At 36.4% G+C, this 17,333-nt stretch overlaps 1 protein-coding gene across 3 annotated transcripts in view; it reads left to right on the top strand.

Moving 5' to 3' along the window:
* The first annotated feature begins 6,888 nt into the window (after nucleotides 1–6,888).
* Nucleotides 6,889–17,333, top strand: part of LOC121318374 (prestin-like) — a 32,979-nt gene continuing 22,534 nt past the window's right edge. The window contains exons 1-2 of one of the 3 annotated variants that reach the window (XM_041254955.1): nucleotides 6,889–7,078; nucleotides 16,348–16,589. In XM_041254955.1, coding sequence (XP_041110889.1) covers nucleotides 16,435–16,589 — 155 coding nt within the window. In that variant the 5' untranslated portion in view covers nucleotides 6,889–7,078; nucleotides 16,348–16,434. Of the gene's footprint in view, nucleotides 7,079–13,973; nucleotides 14,252–15,099; nucleotides 15,250–16,347; nucleotides 16,590–17,333 lie in introns of those variants that run through there. The other 2 variants (XM_041254954.1, XM_041254953.1) reach the window with 2 other exon arrangements.

Genomic DNA, 17,333 nt, shown 5'->3' with positions numbered 1-17,333 from the left:
CTAGAGATCAGGGACTCAGCTTCTTTGAGTGTTTTTAAAGTTAACTTAAAGACTTACTTTTTCAGAAAGGCGTTTTTATCATTTTTATAATTGATTTATCTCCTTGTGTTTCTTTCATGCATAATCTGTTTATTTATTGCAGTACTATTAATTGTGAAGCACTCTGAGATGACTGCTTTTAAGGGCTATACAAAATTAAGTTTTTATTATTATTATTATTATTATTATTATTATTATTATTATTATTATTATTATTAAACATTTTACTAAATTAGATATTGCCAATTCTATAATCTGCATACCATACTTCCAATACAGATAGTACACAAATAAACTTCTTAGATGAATCCATAATCAACCCAAAGCTTAAATGGTTATTTGAACAGGGAAAACATCATCCCAGCAGTTAAAGGCTTTACATAATTATTTTTAACTTTTTTGTTTAACAGATTTGGGAGAATATATATAGGAAGTATTTCAATTGTTAAAGGAAAATTGCTGGGCCAAAAAATACAAATAAATAAATACAGAAGCGGAACTCGTGTAGAATTGCATTGTTTATAAAGCAACTAGGCGCCCCCAAAGCACTCACCCCTGGTATAACCGATCCAGAAATCATAGGTATGGGGATCAAATCTTCAGGAATCACATTACATGGTACAGAGTAAAAGGTGAATTCCCCAGCCTAACAATCTAGTATTGAAGAATATTTTAATGCAGCCAACACTAAAACTCCTGCATACTGTATAATGGAATTGGAATCTATCAATTGTGAGTATGTTGGCTTAATGAGTTGACAGTGTTAATAATTTAATGTCAATGGCCAAAAAAACTTGGCCTTAGTAGTATTGTTCAAAATGTGCTCTATTTATTAAATTAGCAATAAAATGTATTGTTAATTAAAAACATAATGAGTTACGGTAATTGATTATTTTCCATATATTAATTATGTAGCATCTCTTATACCTAAAACACATTGGTGAAAGTATGTGAAATTTGAATATTTCCTTCTTACAATATGAACAAAACAGAATGTTTATTTTAACTTTCGCTTTTTTATATTAGAATGGTGACATTTACAAATTTTCCAATTCTAATTCTAAAGCTCAAGGATTGTCTCAGCCAGTGAGCCTCCAATTAGGGCAGTCATTTTCCTACAGCAGATGTATCTAAAAACGACTTTAAATGGAGACGTACATTCTGCAAATCAATTCTTCAGCTTGAAAACATATTCAATCTGATGATTGAAAATTGATACAGAAAGAGCCAACAGTCATTAGTGCTGATTAAGAGATTAAAGGCACATTTGCTAATTAAGCATTAATGTCTGATGCAGTGGTTAATTATCCACAGAAACACAGAATTAGGTAGTTGAGGAATAACCAAGACACTGTTAGATAATTGATAAGAGGTTTTCATTTCTATTTAAAGGAGACTAAAAGCATTGCATACTTTACACATCTGCCTAATATCCCGAGGATCACATGAAGCACAAATAAACTACTACTGTGAAATAAAAATAGGTCATTTAAAATAAAATAAAAAAATAAAGCAGAAATAAAATGCACATATCATGGAATTAACAGTCCGTAGTCTGTGATTATTCACTTTTTTGCTGTTTTTCTATCCTTCAGGATGAAAGAACCAGTGCAGGACTGGGGTTTACTTTTCTGAATCCAGATACAGTATCACAACCTTCATATGGGATTTATGTTACTAGACAAAAGTAACACTGATATGACATAGACCTGAAAAGAAAAGGTTAATTTTCAAATATGTATTCTACTCACACTGAAAGTGCTTGATTCACATCAGAGGCATAGTGTTAGAGTGTGAAATCTCATCTGAGATGAATGGATGTTGTCATCCCTCATTCCCCTTTCTATTTCAGCTGCAAAGCCAGTTTCCCAAAGAAGCGATGTGGCTGGTGTACAAGTACAGAATGTATCAACCAGCGTCACTCCCAACGAGTAGAGAAAGCACATTTTGAAGAGAAGCTTATGTAACCTGCCAATGCGCAGAAAAAACTTTTTATATGAAAGTGCTGAGAATCATTTGTTTTTTCTCTTGGTTTTATTTCATATATTCAGAATGCTGTATGCAGTTATTTAAAATATAAAGCTGTAGATAAAAGGCAGTATCGAACTACAACAGATGCAGTGATTGGATCTACGACAGCAACTTTTTCATATATTGTCTGTATCTGCATTTTCCAAATTGTAAAAAAACACAAGCAAAGAGTTGAAAGATCTTCAGCAGAAGACAAAGGGGACAAGCTTGCAATCGGTTTTCAGAAATGCATGTTCTCTGAGACTGGCAATAAAGAAGCAACAGCAGGTTTTTGGCAATGCTGCAACAACGAGATGCAATAATGAATACACACAGTTTCTTTATATTACTTACAGCTGTCTATAGAGAAGAGATCTTGAGGATTAACAAACTTGTGAAACACTGAATGAAACTCATTTCTCATTAGCCAAGAGTGAATCAAACAGTTTTTTTTTTGTTTATTGGAATTTGGCTATATATAAAAATAAGGATTTAAAAAAAAAAAAAAAAAAAAAAAAAAAAAATATTATATATATATATATATATACAAATGCAAATTAACATTACTGATTGTTCATACAGAAGACAGGGGTACTTTAATGTACATATGACATGCTTAATAGGCTGGTACACTGATCATTTTCAAGAAAAAAAGACAATTATTAATCTGTTTATTACCCAGCGGTTCTTAGTATGTACAAACGATCCTCATTTAAATGAAAATGATCCCTGATTGTGAAAAGGTTGAATAATGAATAATAATGTGCTAGATTGGTACAATGCGCTGCATGCTCATTATTTCTCCTCTCTGAAGCCCCACTGTTGAAATCACCTAAGCAACCACAGCTCTGTGATTTTGGGTACTATTCCCAAAGCTTAAGTTATTGAAAGAATATTTTTAAATAAAAAAAGATTTCATGAAACTGTTCTACAATGTTGTTTTAAGACATCAGCTTTTTCAAATCAGACTATTTTCTTCATTAAAAAATTATCTTTAAGTAACTCATGAAAGTCTATAAAACAAATTGTGGGGCAAAAGTTGACACAGCAGTTGTTTAAAGTTAGAGGGTTGAGTCAATTCAATACAATGCAATATTTACTTGTATAGCGTCTTTCATCAAATGACCTCAAAACGCTTTAACACAGACAACACAATAAAACAGCAGTGAAAATAAATAAATATGAAAAAATATATTCATTAAAAGCAAAGGCTAGAAAAACTAATTTATATAAAAAAAAAACTCGATTTAAAAACAGTTGAAGTCCCAGCTTCCCAGACCAAAGTGGGCAATTGATTTCATTATTTCTGAGCTTTATAACAAAAAGCCCTTCCTCCTGTTTTCAGGGGAATAACCAACAATCACGCATTATGTGATTAAGATTGCAATTAGCAATGCATGGAGTCAACAGTTCCTGTATCTCACGTAAAACAGCATCTATAAAATGCACATATGAGAAATGAAAAATAAGAGATACAAATGATGCAAAGGCAAAGGTAATTGCGAGGTACAGCAAATGCAGAATAAAGTTATTCAACTTTAGTCACATTAAATTATATCTCATGATAAACTCTACTTGTCATATAATAAAAAATTTAATTAACTGTTATACATATATATATATATATATATATATATATATATATATATATATATATATATATATATTAATAAATTATATAAATGCTGTTTTTAAATATTGGTCCTTCGTCATTGATGTTGCTAATGTGGATAGTGGAAGGTCTAGTGCAGGACATCTTTGGAGGTGGTCCCTTGATCTTCAGCAGTAACATTTAACATAAATGTCTGCAGGGAGAAAAGAAAATTAAAGATGTAAGAATAGTGAATGCAATGAAAGGGTTGTTTCTTCTGGGTGCTAACAAATGAAAGGAAGAGTATGATAGCTTCAGTCTCCCTTCACTAACTTTCAATAGCTGGAGCACTGGGGAGGTTTGAGCTATTTAAGAATCTGCCGACATAGGCAGTATATTAGAAAAAGGATTTTAAAAAACAGTGCTGTGAGCTTCATTTTGGTAAATGTATAAATAATTGTATATATATGTTAGGAGAGAAATTAAGTGATTGGATGTGACTGCTTAATTAGCTGATAAACACTCTGGAAAACAATAAAGATGTACGTCATTGATTATTATTTTTAGTAATATTATACTAAAAGTAGCGAGAACCAAACATGCATAAAATCCAGGGGTGATGGTGCCCTGTAAATTACTACAGTCAAAGGGAAAATGTAAAAAAAAAGTCCCTCCTGCAGTTGTGCCCAATTCCAGAAAGGTTACAATGTTGAACTGGGGTAATGAAGCATGGAAAAATGTACAAACAATAAGCCACAACATCTATTTGTGATTTTGCCTTTGGAAATGACGGTAACTTTTTAAAAAAACTTCCAGTATGTACTTCCTGTGCATTGTTGTCATCATAGTTGTGATGTTGTGATTTTGCCAGTAACTTAGAAAAATGCACACTTGATAAATAAGTTCCTTGGTCTACTGTTTGCTTATTCTATAAATGGTGCTCTTTATTTAGTTCATACATACAGTCCTAGAGCTGTTTTGAATGGGATCTTATTTTGAACCATGTAAATATAAAAAGGGAGGCTTGGCATTCATCCCATGAAGTAGTGAGACCATGCCAGACAGAAGAATGCTATCGCAACAGTTAGCTATCTAAAGACCTGGGAGTTTAAGAGATGAATGGGAAAATATAGTTTCCATTATTTCATTTTTTAATGTGGGTTATGGTTGAGGTTGAAACTTATCCAACACACTCCTTAGAGACTGTAATTTGCTAATTTGTAAATCAATTACCACTGTTTCTCACAATTGTTCTTGTGCTACGTGTATAGGGTTTGGGGGGCTGAAACCATAGTACAGATACAGACAGATGTGTATGCCCAGTGGTGCGAAGGCTTGATCATTTTCTACTAACATTTGTTTAAACAATCATGTTTAAACTTTCTGACAGAAGCCAAGAATACCATGCACTATAAAAAAAACATTTCACGCATAATGTGGGTAGAGTTAGACTGACAGTGGCAATGCCATCCAGGATATGAACTCTGACGTGACTAAACCAGAGCGATTTCTCTCAATCCTTAGTCCAAACTCATAGCCCCAGTTTAGATTGCAGTGATATTTCTGTGTTGCTGAGAGAAACTAACTGGATTGATTTGAAACTGATTTCTGCTCAATCCCAGCGGCAGATGGATCGTAGAATTAGATCAGTGGCACTCACATGGCTCTTTCAGTCCATTCCATTCTGGCACCGTGTTCTAACTAAGTCCTTAATAATTAACTGAACATCTTCAATTGAGCTATGTATGTTAGTTGGAACAAAGCTCTGTACTGTTCAAGGAGATCCTAGAAGAGCCACAAGTGATTTAGAATTGCTCACTTGCACAGGCTTATGTTAATGTACTTGACAGTACACATCTAGGCATACCAGTGAAAATCTTTTCTTGAACAGGTTCATAGATTGATGTTTTGGGCTATAATTAGTGGTGAAGGATGCTTTAGTTTGTGTTTCAGCCATGTTACACCACAGTTTTCAGTTCAGTTAAAACCATGAACTACTATATTAATGTAACGGGGACGAGGTAGTGAAGCCAAACCAGTATAGGAGTGTGCACAGCTACAGTGGGGGAAACTAACCTCAGGCTAAGCCACCACCATGGTGTGCAGTAATCCAACTACACCACCTCTATAAAAAAAGAGCAACTCAAATGCAAATGGTTCCCAAATTTGCCTTAGTTATATAAAACAAAGATTGATTGATTGACAGTACAGGTTATTTTATTGGTAAGGAGCAATGACATGAACCACAAGGAAAGTAAAGGACAAGTAAAATGGAGTTTAATGTTTTTATTTATAAGATAGTTAAAAGTCCCAAATGATCCGCACACTGATAAAATATGCTTTTCGTATTTACAAAAATAAAATATCAGATAGATCCTTTTTTTTCCCCCAGGGCTTTGTAAAAACAGAGGCATATTTAATCAGCTACACAAGTTAGACACAGTAGTTAACATGTCAGCATCACAGGTTATAAAGCTCTGAAGGGCACCTAAGCAGAATAAAACAATCCAGAGTTAATTACATTGGTGACTTTGAGATGTGGTTGAGGGCTCTCTCAATGAAACGTATTCAAATCAAAACAACTGTGCTTCATAAAACCTAGCGAGTCCTCAATCTCACCTCCATTGTGCCCATATTCCATTAACTAAATGAACCCATTCCCACAGCTATCAAAGAAAGGAAATGGATTTTCCTTTTGCAGATGTAACAGACTGGGGGGAGGAGGGTATGGAGGGCCCAAAGAACTACATCCCCTAGAATGCCACGGGGAGACAGGAAGAGTTACACCTGGCTCTAATAACACTATGTAACACAATTTTTGTTCCTGGGTAGTAAGTGTGATTTCCTAATTGCTTATGCCTCAAAAGTATAGAAAATGGCTATTATTCCCCACAAACTTTGCTTTTGTGACCAGGACAGTGATATTTTGAAATATCACTACTTCCAATGAGAAAACGGGAGCTTTTGTGTCTTTTCGTTCACATAAAGTCAGAAAAAAACAACACATGAATCCAAATTAACATGTATTTATACTAAAGTAATACAAAAATGACTACAAAAGATTGAGAAGTGAGTAGTTTTTCGAGATTTACGATTATACTGTAAATGTACAGTACAATCGTAAATCTCGAAAAACTACTCACTTTTAAATCTTTTGTAGTCATATTTGTATTACTTTACGCAATGGGTTAATGTTGCGTCTACACTGAGCGTGTAAAACAGAAACGTTGTTATGAGGTGCAGCAGTTGCCATTGTATCAGCGGTGACCAACCTACGGCCCGCGACCTGCTTGCTGGCATAATTTACAGCGATTCACAGGTTTTATATTATAATTTTCACGGTTTTTTGCTATGTTTTGTAGGGTTCCACGCAAGCCACATAAACTGCTCCGTAATGAAAGCACGTCAAGCCGTCCCCACGAGTAGAAACAAAATAAGGTAGGCTACGTATGGTAACCTTGGTAATAGCTCTTAGCGCAGGATTGTCAAGGTGAAGTTTTTAAGTTTATTTTATCCGGGTTTCAACTATACTTTACACAAAACTCTTACAGAAGAAATACAAAAAATACAACGAGACCTTTATATTTCCTGTAATCAACTGGACAGTATTTCTTTCGACTTCTCTACGTAGGCTACTGTAAAACTGCACTGTAATAACTATGACTGCACAAGAAAAAAGATTTAAAATTAAAAAAAAAAAACTTGAGGTTAAGTCGAAAGAAATGCTGTCCAGTACCGTGAAAAAAAAAAAAAAAATTACAGGAAATAAAGATCAACATAGTAATAATAAAGCGGTTGACATTGTGTTTTTTTTCTTCTGTATGTTTTGTGTAAAATAAAGCTGAAAAAAAAAAACACGACTAGCTAAAATAAACTCAAAAATTGAATATTTCCGCTTCTGCAGATTTTCTGACTTCAAGTCACAAGCAAACGACATTCGTCTGTTTGAAAACCCCTTTATTGCCGAGGTGGATAATGTCCCAGCTTCTCTTCAAATTGAATTTATTGAGCTGCAGTGTAACTCAGGTTTAAAGGATATGTTTCAAGAGAAGAAATTGGTCGAGCTTTACTCCCTGCTTCCCAACGATAAATTCAAAAATCTGCGAACAATCTGCTGAAGTCGCGTGATGAGTGTTTCCAACTTTGACCCAAACTTTGACAAACTGATAGTTGAGAAACAACCTCAAGGTTCTCACGATGTCAGTAAGTGTATATTTTCTTTATTCGTAATTAGAGAGAGTTCTGTGGGTTTTTTTTACTGTTTTTTTGTTGTTCTGTCTTTGGCACTCTGATGATTGTTTTGTTTGAAGTATTTATTTTATTTTGAAAGAGATAGTCCTGTGAACAGAAACAAACATTTGCAATCTAATAACAAGCTAAACGCAAATAAGTAAATACAAATGACTTTGGCAGACATTGAAAACTGGAACTTATATTTATGGTTCTTTTAAAATCTTATGAAAAAGTCTTATTTGTTTGCCCAACTCAAGGTTGCCCTTGGGTCTGTCTATGTGGCCCATCCATGCAAAGGTTGGGCACCCCCGCATTATATGATTGCAAATTGAACCACTACAAAGAGCACTTTAAAATACTTAGTTAATAAACAAAAATGATTAAAAGAAGGAATTTGTAAAGAAAATTGAGATTGCACTAAGTTGTATATATAAAACGTACAACAATAAAATAATTTTGTTGAAAATATCAGTTCAACTATACTACTATTTTCCAGCTGACTTCTGACTGAAGGGACCGAAAAGGATATCAAAGCAACAAACACCCCCGCAGTTTGCAGTTTGTAACTTATCAGTGTGCAGCTAGTAAAAACAGGAGGAAAAGAAAGGATGTTCCAGCACACAAATAGGTTGGGCCAGATGTCCGGGGGCATAGGGGAGTTAAATAAGAATGTGCAATAAGCATTTATCACAAACCACTCCTTACACAATCATAAACTGGTATTTATCTAGTTTCTGAAGTGAACATAACAACCACACAGGAGGGGGACATTCGAACCCCATACCTAACCTTGATTGGTAGCTCCAGGATAATGAGACGAAAAGGGAGGCAACCCCACATTTAATTGTTTGCTGCGTACCATATTGTGATAGGGTAAAGGGATGTCTCTTAAAACGATATAAACCATGTGTGTGCTGTACCCTGGTAGAATATACTAGTTACTGATGAAGTGACTGTTGTTCTCCGGGGCGCTCTGTTGTTTGATGACCACTGCAATAAACCTTTGAAGCAACGATCTGAAATGATTGATTGTCTCTGAGTTTCATCTAGAACCCTATATGACACATGGAGATGTATCGTGCTTCAAATCAGACTACTACTACTGGTACCATGAAAAAAAAATATATATTACCACATCTGTACAATTACTGCTAATAACAAGTAAACTGTTGGATAGATAGGGATGTTCAGTAACTGTGATCTATAGATTTTAAAAGTCCAACTTTTATTTTGCAGCTAAGTTGCCGGAGGTTAGAGTGGTAAACTTTTATCAAAACAAGACCTGTTTTGTAATGGGACAGTATGTATGACAAGCCCTAGGTATGTCCAATAGGAATGCACGGGCGGGGTCATGTATTTATTTCCAATCTTTTGGATCGTTTCCAAGTCGCATCTGGTGTGGAATGACATTCGGCAACTTTGTTCGCTCGCTGGTGTCGCTCAGTGTAAAAACAACAGTTTAGTTATTACTCCAGATGGGAGTTAGGTTTTAAACTGTAAGTTGTGTGTCTGCTGGGTAAAAGGTTGAAAACGAACCTGAGCCATAAGTCTCCGTTACAATACAATACAATTTGCTCTTATATAGCGCTCTTCATGCAAAGCATCCCAGGGTGCTTTACAACAAGACCAAAAAACAAAGGGCTAACAACCCAGCCTAACAGTAAGCACGTTAAAATAGATACATCTTTAAACCTGACTTAAAAGATTCAATTGTAGCTGCACCATATCATTTAGAATAGAGTTGCAGAGACGAGACGCGCAACAACTATAAGTTCTACCCCTTCCTGATTTTAAGTGACTCCCAGGGATGACCAAAAGAACTGCACTTCCTGACCGTAGGGTGCGACTGGAAGTACAATCAGATCCTGCGGATACAGGGCTTTATAAGTAAGAAACAGAATCTTAATCAATCCTGAATTTAATAGGAAGCCAATGCAGTGATTTAAGAATAGGAGTAAGCACTGTAGCTGCCACATTCTGAACAAGTTGAGGGTAGGCCAGAAAACAGAGCATTACAGTAGTCCAATCACATCACAAAAGCATGCACCAACATTTCAGCAGCTGAAAGTAAGACGTCTTAACTACTTAAACTAATGTGGGCATCCAGACGATTCAGAATACGATTCAGATCTCCTCCAACCCCCTCATTTGAGACAGAGCCGGTGCTGGGTTGAAAGCAGCAGTGGCAAGACATGAGCTACAATTGATACATGCAGATACACACCACCGCCAGTATACGCTACAGTTCATAAACTTCACAGACAAAGTAGTAGTTTTTAAAAAAACCCTGCCACTGCTCCTACTTAAGAACATAAGAAAGTTTACAAACGAGGTCATTCAGCCCATCTTGTTTGTTTGGTTTTTAGTGTGTAGCTTATTGATCCCAGAATCTCATCAAGCAGCTTCTTGAAGGATCCCAGGGTGTCAGCTCTAACAACATTACTGGGGAGTTGATTCCAGCTTGTTATCCTGAACGTCCTCCCAACTCTCCTCGTTCTTCTTAATGAAGCTTTATAAAGTATTGAGCTACAAACAATTGGACTAATTAATAAATTACAACATGAATTCCTTAAACACATCCACATGTGCTTTAAAATCATAAAATAATCAAAGTTCAACAGAAAAAGACACATCTTAAATTATAAATACAAAATAAAGTGCAATGAAAACTTAACCCTATTATATTAACATAGTCAACCTTGATTACCAATTGCAAGACTGTGTTATAAGACACCACAGCTAAATCATGTTCAACAAATGTACAAAGTGAGTAGATAGTAAGTTTACCACTTCAATGATACGGTGCATTGGTGTGTTAAACCTACTTTCTAATCACCCTGTATAGGAACATCATCATACATCCCAACCTGGGATTGTTTTACCATGACTGAGTAAGAAACACATTCAGTCGGCAGTGGTAAAGTGCTCGCTTTATGTTCCGTGATTTATTATTTTGGTTGGTGATATTAAAGTGTACATGTCTTTTACCGTATAAGAGCCTACACTAATTCTGTGCTGTGTGAGTCAGATACAGTAGTGATATAGCAAGCGAACACCGTGCTACATGTGTTCGGGAGAAAGCTTAATTTCTATTCTCACCATGTTAACGCAGAGCTTTCATGACAACCAGCCTCACAAATATAGTGAAGTGCTTGTAGATAATTCCAGTAACATGATCAATGCTGAAGAAACTCCCTCCAGCAAGTGGACTGGATTTTTAAGAATTTATATTAAACTATTACAGAGAATAAAGAGATGTTTCCTCTTTAACAATTTTCCTCCAGCCATCCAATACTCTTATTACTTGTATTAGCTTCCAGAAATACTTGTGAGTATATAGAGAAAAAATTGTAACACAGTTCTGTGGGCATACACAATGGGTTGCAATAAAAAGGAGACTACGGTCCTTGTTCTATGTAGTTTTGGTTATCCTTTATCATTGAATGATAATATATTTCCTGAGAAGTCCTGGTGATGTCCAGTGTGTCGTTGGGAAGAGGTTGTCTCAGATTGCATTGTGAATGATTGCCAAGGCTCGGGTTGGAAACATTACCTCCAGATTGCCGCAATATCTCTCTCATAATAATAATAATAATCAAAGCTGGTAATATGAGATGATGATAAAATGCTTTTACCGTTAGTTTTCATGATATGCCAACGATATTGACGTCTGTTTCTTTGATAGTTACAATGCCAGTGCATGACATGTATAGTTGCTGCAGGACTGATTTCTGAAGTGTTGCATGAGACAGGTATGATCTTCCCCAACTCACTTTGAATTTGCCTTTCTAAATTTTAATAAACCAGCTGACAAGCCAGTGAGCAAGACAATGAATTTGATCCATGCATTAAGGTAACAGTTCAGATGAAGGAAAATGAGTATGTAGAACACAAATGTTTATCTACACAAAAACATACATATTAAAAGTGAATCCTCAGATAATCAAACCATTTTACTCCCAAGGAGAAAAACTAGAAATAAAAACAACAGCAGCTAATTAATTTAAGGCAGTAAAAAAAAAAAAAAAAAAAAAAAAAAAAAAAAAAAAAACTTGCAAGATTGTATTTTGGAATAAAATGTGGTTTGCTGTATATAAAAAAAAAGTGTGTTTCATATGTTCACCACCATGTGTCACTGTTGCATGCTTTGCTTTGTAAGCTTCTACCTCAGAGCATGTTTGCATTTGAAATTGCTTCTTTATGATTTAAGTAATGTAATGTGGAAAATGAATGAGACCTTTGGAAAATTAATGTTTGTTCAAATTAAGTTAAAAGTAACTAAGGGTCCAATTCATTTAACATTTGACTAGAAAAAAGGTTTCAGGAAACTGAATGCTCGCCATAAACAAAGACCTCAGGGAACCATTCTAATTTTTATTTGCCATTGTGATGTGTCCATCGAATAAAAGTAAAAATAGACTTTTAGTAATTAAAGCAAAATGTAGTAAATCATAAAAAGAGTCAAATGAAGTGAATGCACAGGGAAGACATTTGCTGCAATGCACTGAAAATAATACAAATTTGAATGCCTATTAAACACTTATTTTAAAAGACTCTGTACCTTGTGCTTCCGGGGATTCAGCTGGTCAGCGTCAGCAAGATTTATTGCAGGGGTGAAATCCTGTCTGAGACTTACACCACCACAGAATAAACTGTTGGAATTCCCCCTTCATAATCTTGCCATTTGAATTTTACACGATAAAGGTCAGGCATGCTTCATACCCTTGTACCCTTTGGAGTTGCATGTGTGTTTTTTAATCTGTTTATTATTTCATGATATGTGTGTTTATTCAATACTATATTACTGTTTCAGTTCCGGTACACCCCCTTAAGCAATAACTTTGTCAGATATTTTCCATTGCAAATCAATTAACAATTATTTTCTTGGGCGAGGGGGCAGGGCGGCGAATATACGGAGGCACACTCCTTGTAGTCATTTCAATACCAGCCTCATTACTGAAATATATGTATTGCTGAGAGACTGCCCCAAAGGCAAAGTAATCTGCTTACATTTCACAATAACTCCTTGGAAGCTGTAATTGCTTGCAACTTTTAGTTACTCTTGTTCATCTCCCGTCCCCACGTTGTGAAACATGGAGGATATGAAATGTACAAATGCTGTTAAATAATTAAATAGTAAGAAAAAAAGTGTTGCTGGATTAAGTGGTCACAAAAATCAATTCATATACTGCAACTCCTTCCCCTTTGGCCCAGGATGCAGCAGTAATGGCTCCTCCCCCTCTGACTTGTGGTATGGTAGCTATGGCTCCTCCGTCTCTGGCTCTCGGGACGGCAGCGATGGCTCTACTGGCTCACGGGATGGCAGCAATAGCTCCTCCCCCTCTAGCTCACAGGATGGCAGTGATGGCTCCTCCCATTCTGGCATGTCAACAGCAACTCCTCAACTCCTCCCAACTGGCCACATGGAATGGCAGCTCCTCAACCCTTGTTCCAGCTCAACCACGGCGATTCTTCTGCTCCGTGCCTCGGCTGCGTGGCGCCTCGCCCAGTCTTGTTCGGGCAACCCGTTCTACCTCCCCGCAAGGGAAGGGGCAGCTGGGGGTTGGCACAAGCAAGGGTGGGAGGGAGTTAATGTCCACTGTCCATTCTTGGGGCGTCCCCTGGCCCACAACTGCTGGCTTCCCCAGCAACAGTGGCGGTGATGGGGCTGGTGGTGCTGCCGGCTCCTCTGGCCACGGTGGTGGAAAGGCTGCCGGTTCCTGCCGTTCTCCCCCAAAAAAAATTTTGGGGGGGGGTTAGCCTGCAACTCCTTCTCCTTTGGCTCTAGGGATGACAGCAATAGCTCCTCCCTTTCAGGATGGCAACGATGACTCCACTGGCTCACAGCATGGCAGCAATAGCTCCTACCCCTCTGACAGACGGGACAGCAGTGATGGCTCCTCCCATTCTGCCATGACAGACAGCAACTCCTCAACTCCTCCCAACTGGCCACATGGAAAACAGCTCAACCCTTGTTCCAGCTCAGCCACGACGATTCTTCTGCTCCCCGCCTCGCCCAGCCTTGTTCAGGCAACCCATTCCACCTCCCCGCATGGGAAGGGGCAGCTGGGGGTTGACACAAGAAAGGTTCCACAACACTGCTTCCGGCTGGTGTTGCTTTGTCGAGGCAGGTCTTGCATAGGGACAGCAGTGCCCATACCCCTCACAGAGGGTGCACCAGTCTGGGGGAACTTCCAGACATCCCCACCAGCGGTGCTCTTCCTGGCAACACTAGGGCTTCCAGGGCTCCTCCCCCTCTTGCTGCTTTGTCGTTGCCACTGCCGCCTCCCCATTTTCGATAAGTTTTTTTTTTTCAGGATGTGTCGGGGTCGCGCTCTCCCGCTTGTCACCAAATGTGACAGACCCGGAGGCATAATGGTAAGTTTTTAGCTGTATTTTATTTATTTATAAAGAAACAAACAATAACACGGCTCACAAACAGTGCACCTTCCTCCCTTATATGTTAGTGGCCTGACAATTAATCAATAATCACCCCCACATTCCACACGTGAAAAATTAACAAACACACACACACACACATACATACACACGCACACTGTCACAACCTTCATAAATATTAGGTTATTTTTAGCTGCAAGCATGGTTTAGCGTCGTAGGGCCAGATTATGTGCACAGTTGTAACTACTCCATTTCTAGAAATGCATTAAAAAAAAGATTTAAAAATAAGAAATAAACAACATTCTGGTTCTTACCGTCCTGCATAAGAAGGTACAAGTACATAAAGGTACATTCTCATGCTAGTTAGGTACTGTACTGTCAAGAAGGTTTTCATAGAAAACATCTAAAATACATTTGGATAACCTAAACAAACTATAGCGTGAACAATGTCGTAACATGTGTAACATTAATCACATAATCATTGGTATCACCGCACAAGCCATATTACTACACGATAGAAGCATCATGCTACATTATTATTGCAATACTAAACTACTGCTGTAACATAAAATATAGTAATGAAACCCTTCGACATGCGTCACACGCAAGGTGTATTTTAAGCCAAACATGTTGGGCTGTTTTCCAAGCTGCGTGCATTTCCCTGTTTCTATAGAAACTTTGAAAAAACAGAGACGGAGAGAGTGCGTCAAACACCCACCAGCCTGTTTCATGCTGGGATGTGTAGTTTTTTGTGTACCCGATGGCTCGCCGTGTACAGTAGGTCGAAATACAAGTCCCATGATCCTCAGCGAGTGATTCAATGAGTTTGCAACATGGAATGAGATCTATCTGTAATCTATCTTTCTGTAATCATTGTTATAGTTAATGGCATTTCAGAGTAAAACTGTAACTAGAGATTGGTTGTGCGGGTAAATTTAATTCTCGTTGAGTAGTGATATTCTAGGACGTGAAAAAAGGTAAGGTAATATTTGGTGAACTATATTTTCATACTATTTCAGTAAGGAAAGTGCATACATGTACAGAGCACAGAGACTAAGTAAACAAACAGTGCTTTACATACAGTACCAATTTTACTAGCTACTGTAGAGTTTAGTAATTGATTAACCTTATAAAATTAAAGTACTATTTTATATTATATATATATATATATATATATATATATATATATATATATGTGTGTGTGTGTGTGTGTGTGTGTGTGTGTGTGTGTGTGTGTGTGTGTGTGTATAATATAATACATTTTATTTTTGAAATGACAACATTTAAATTAACTTTTTTTTTTTCTCTCGGTTTCAGAGATATTGTAAACTTAAAATAAGCGTAAACTGGTGACAGATGATGTAGCGACACTACCATTAGTAGTGCTACTAGTAGACAGTAGTTTTTACTTTAGATTGGTTTCACACATGTTATTTAGTGTTGTCTTCATTATCAAACCCAGTGCGAGACGGGCAACAGCATATGTTGTATTATATTAAAAGACGACTTTGTCTGGGCTTCCATAAACCGGTTAATCGTATCACAGCATTAAGTAAGGTGCTTATTGTCAGGTTATCAGCGGTTTAAAAAGTGCTTTACCATATGTATTTTGAAATGACTATGCTTAACTGTACCTACTTTCCCTATAATTATACCAAGCTTTGTTACATTTTGCAATGCTTCAACCCAGTCACCCCAGTTTTCCAAATGAACTTCAGCCTAGTTATGTATACATTTGTTGTATATATCTGTAGTGTTTTGGGTTTCTGTCAAATAAGCCTCAAGTCATCAGAAGTCAAAGTACATATAATTTCATATTTTAATAAGGTATATTTACATTTATGGCTGCATATTTACATTTACGATTACTAAGGTTATAATTCCGCTGAATATTAGAATTCACATCAACTGGTACAACATTAAAGATGAATATGTTGACAGTAATGCTCTAAAGCATCAATTTGTTTTTTGAAAATCGAAACTGAGTAACAGGTAAGCTTACAGAGGACTTTATTCTCAATAACCTGTGAAATATAATCAAAAACATGTTTCTTTCTTGTCTGCTTTTTTGACAGAATTACGCATTTGATAGGGAGAAGTCAAAGGTCTGGTTTTCTTCTTTGTACTGTGTGCATTTCTGAAATGTACAGTACCTTTTCGATATGGAACACGAACCAGAAGCTGAGAATATTTCCAGGACATTAATGTACCATGTGGACCGACCTGTATATAATGAGGGATACATCGAAACAGGGCTGCTGCATAGGAAGCAAAAGAAACCACAGACAATAAAACAAAAGTTATCTCAGAATCTTCGGTATGTATGTCTGTATTTACATAACTTAAAAACTAAATGGTAAAAAATATTGATTTTATAATGCTCTTTCCAATAACACCGTGTAACAATATTTTTTTTTGTTTTGTTCCTGGGTAGTAAGTGTTATTTCCTAATTGCTTATGCCTCAAAAGTATAGAAAATGGCTATTATTCCCCACAAACTTTGCTTTTGTGACCAGGACAGTGATATTTCAAAATATCACTATTTCCATTGGGAAAACGGGCAAATGTGTGTCTTTTCGTTCACATAAAGTCAGAAAAAAACAACATATGAATCCAAATTAACATGTATTTATACTAAAGTAATACAAAAATGACTACAAAAGATTTAGAAGTGAGTAGTTTTTCGAGATTTACGATTATACTTTTGAGGCATAAGCAATTAGGAGATAACACTTACTACCCAGGAACAACAATTGTGTTATATAGTGTAATTGCTGTTTCAAGAGATGCAGTAATGTTCGTGTTAAACACTGTACAGATACTTAATGTGTAATGTTCAGAAAGTTGATTTTCATTCTTGTGTGCACTATGAGCATGACTCCAGATACGTCATCCAGTTTACTACTGGTAATTTGTTTTAATAAAAGCAAGTTGCTTTAATATAAAAAGAAAATGGGGTGCTGTTTTGATTATTATTATTTTTTTTTTTTTTAATTTTGAGAGTTAAAAATCTTCTCAAGATTGTTGGATCTTCTGATCGGTGGTATACACCAGGAACACA

The sequence above is a fragment of the Polyodon spathula genome, chromosome 7 (assembly GCF_017654505.1).
Source record: "Polyodon spathula isolate WHYD16114869_AA chromosome 7, ASM1765450v1, whole genome shotgun sequence".
NCBI classification, from domain to species: domain Eukaryota; kingdom Metazoa; phylum Chordata; class Actinopteri; order Acipenseriformes; family Polyodontidae; genus Polyodon; species Polyodon spathula.
The sequence above is the reverse complement of the archived record's forward strand: the minus strand, read 5'-3'. Positions and strand labels throughout refer to the sequence as shown.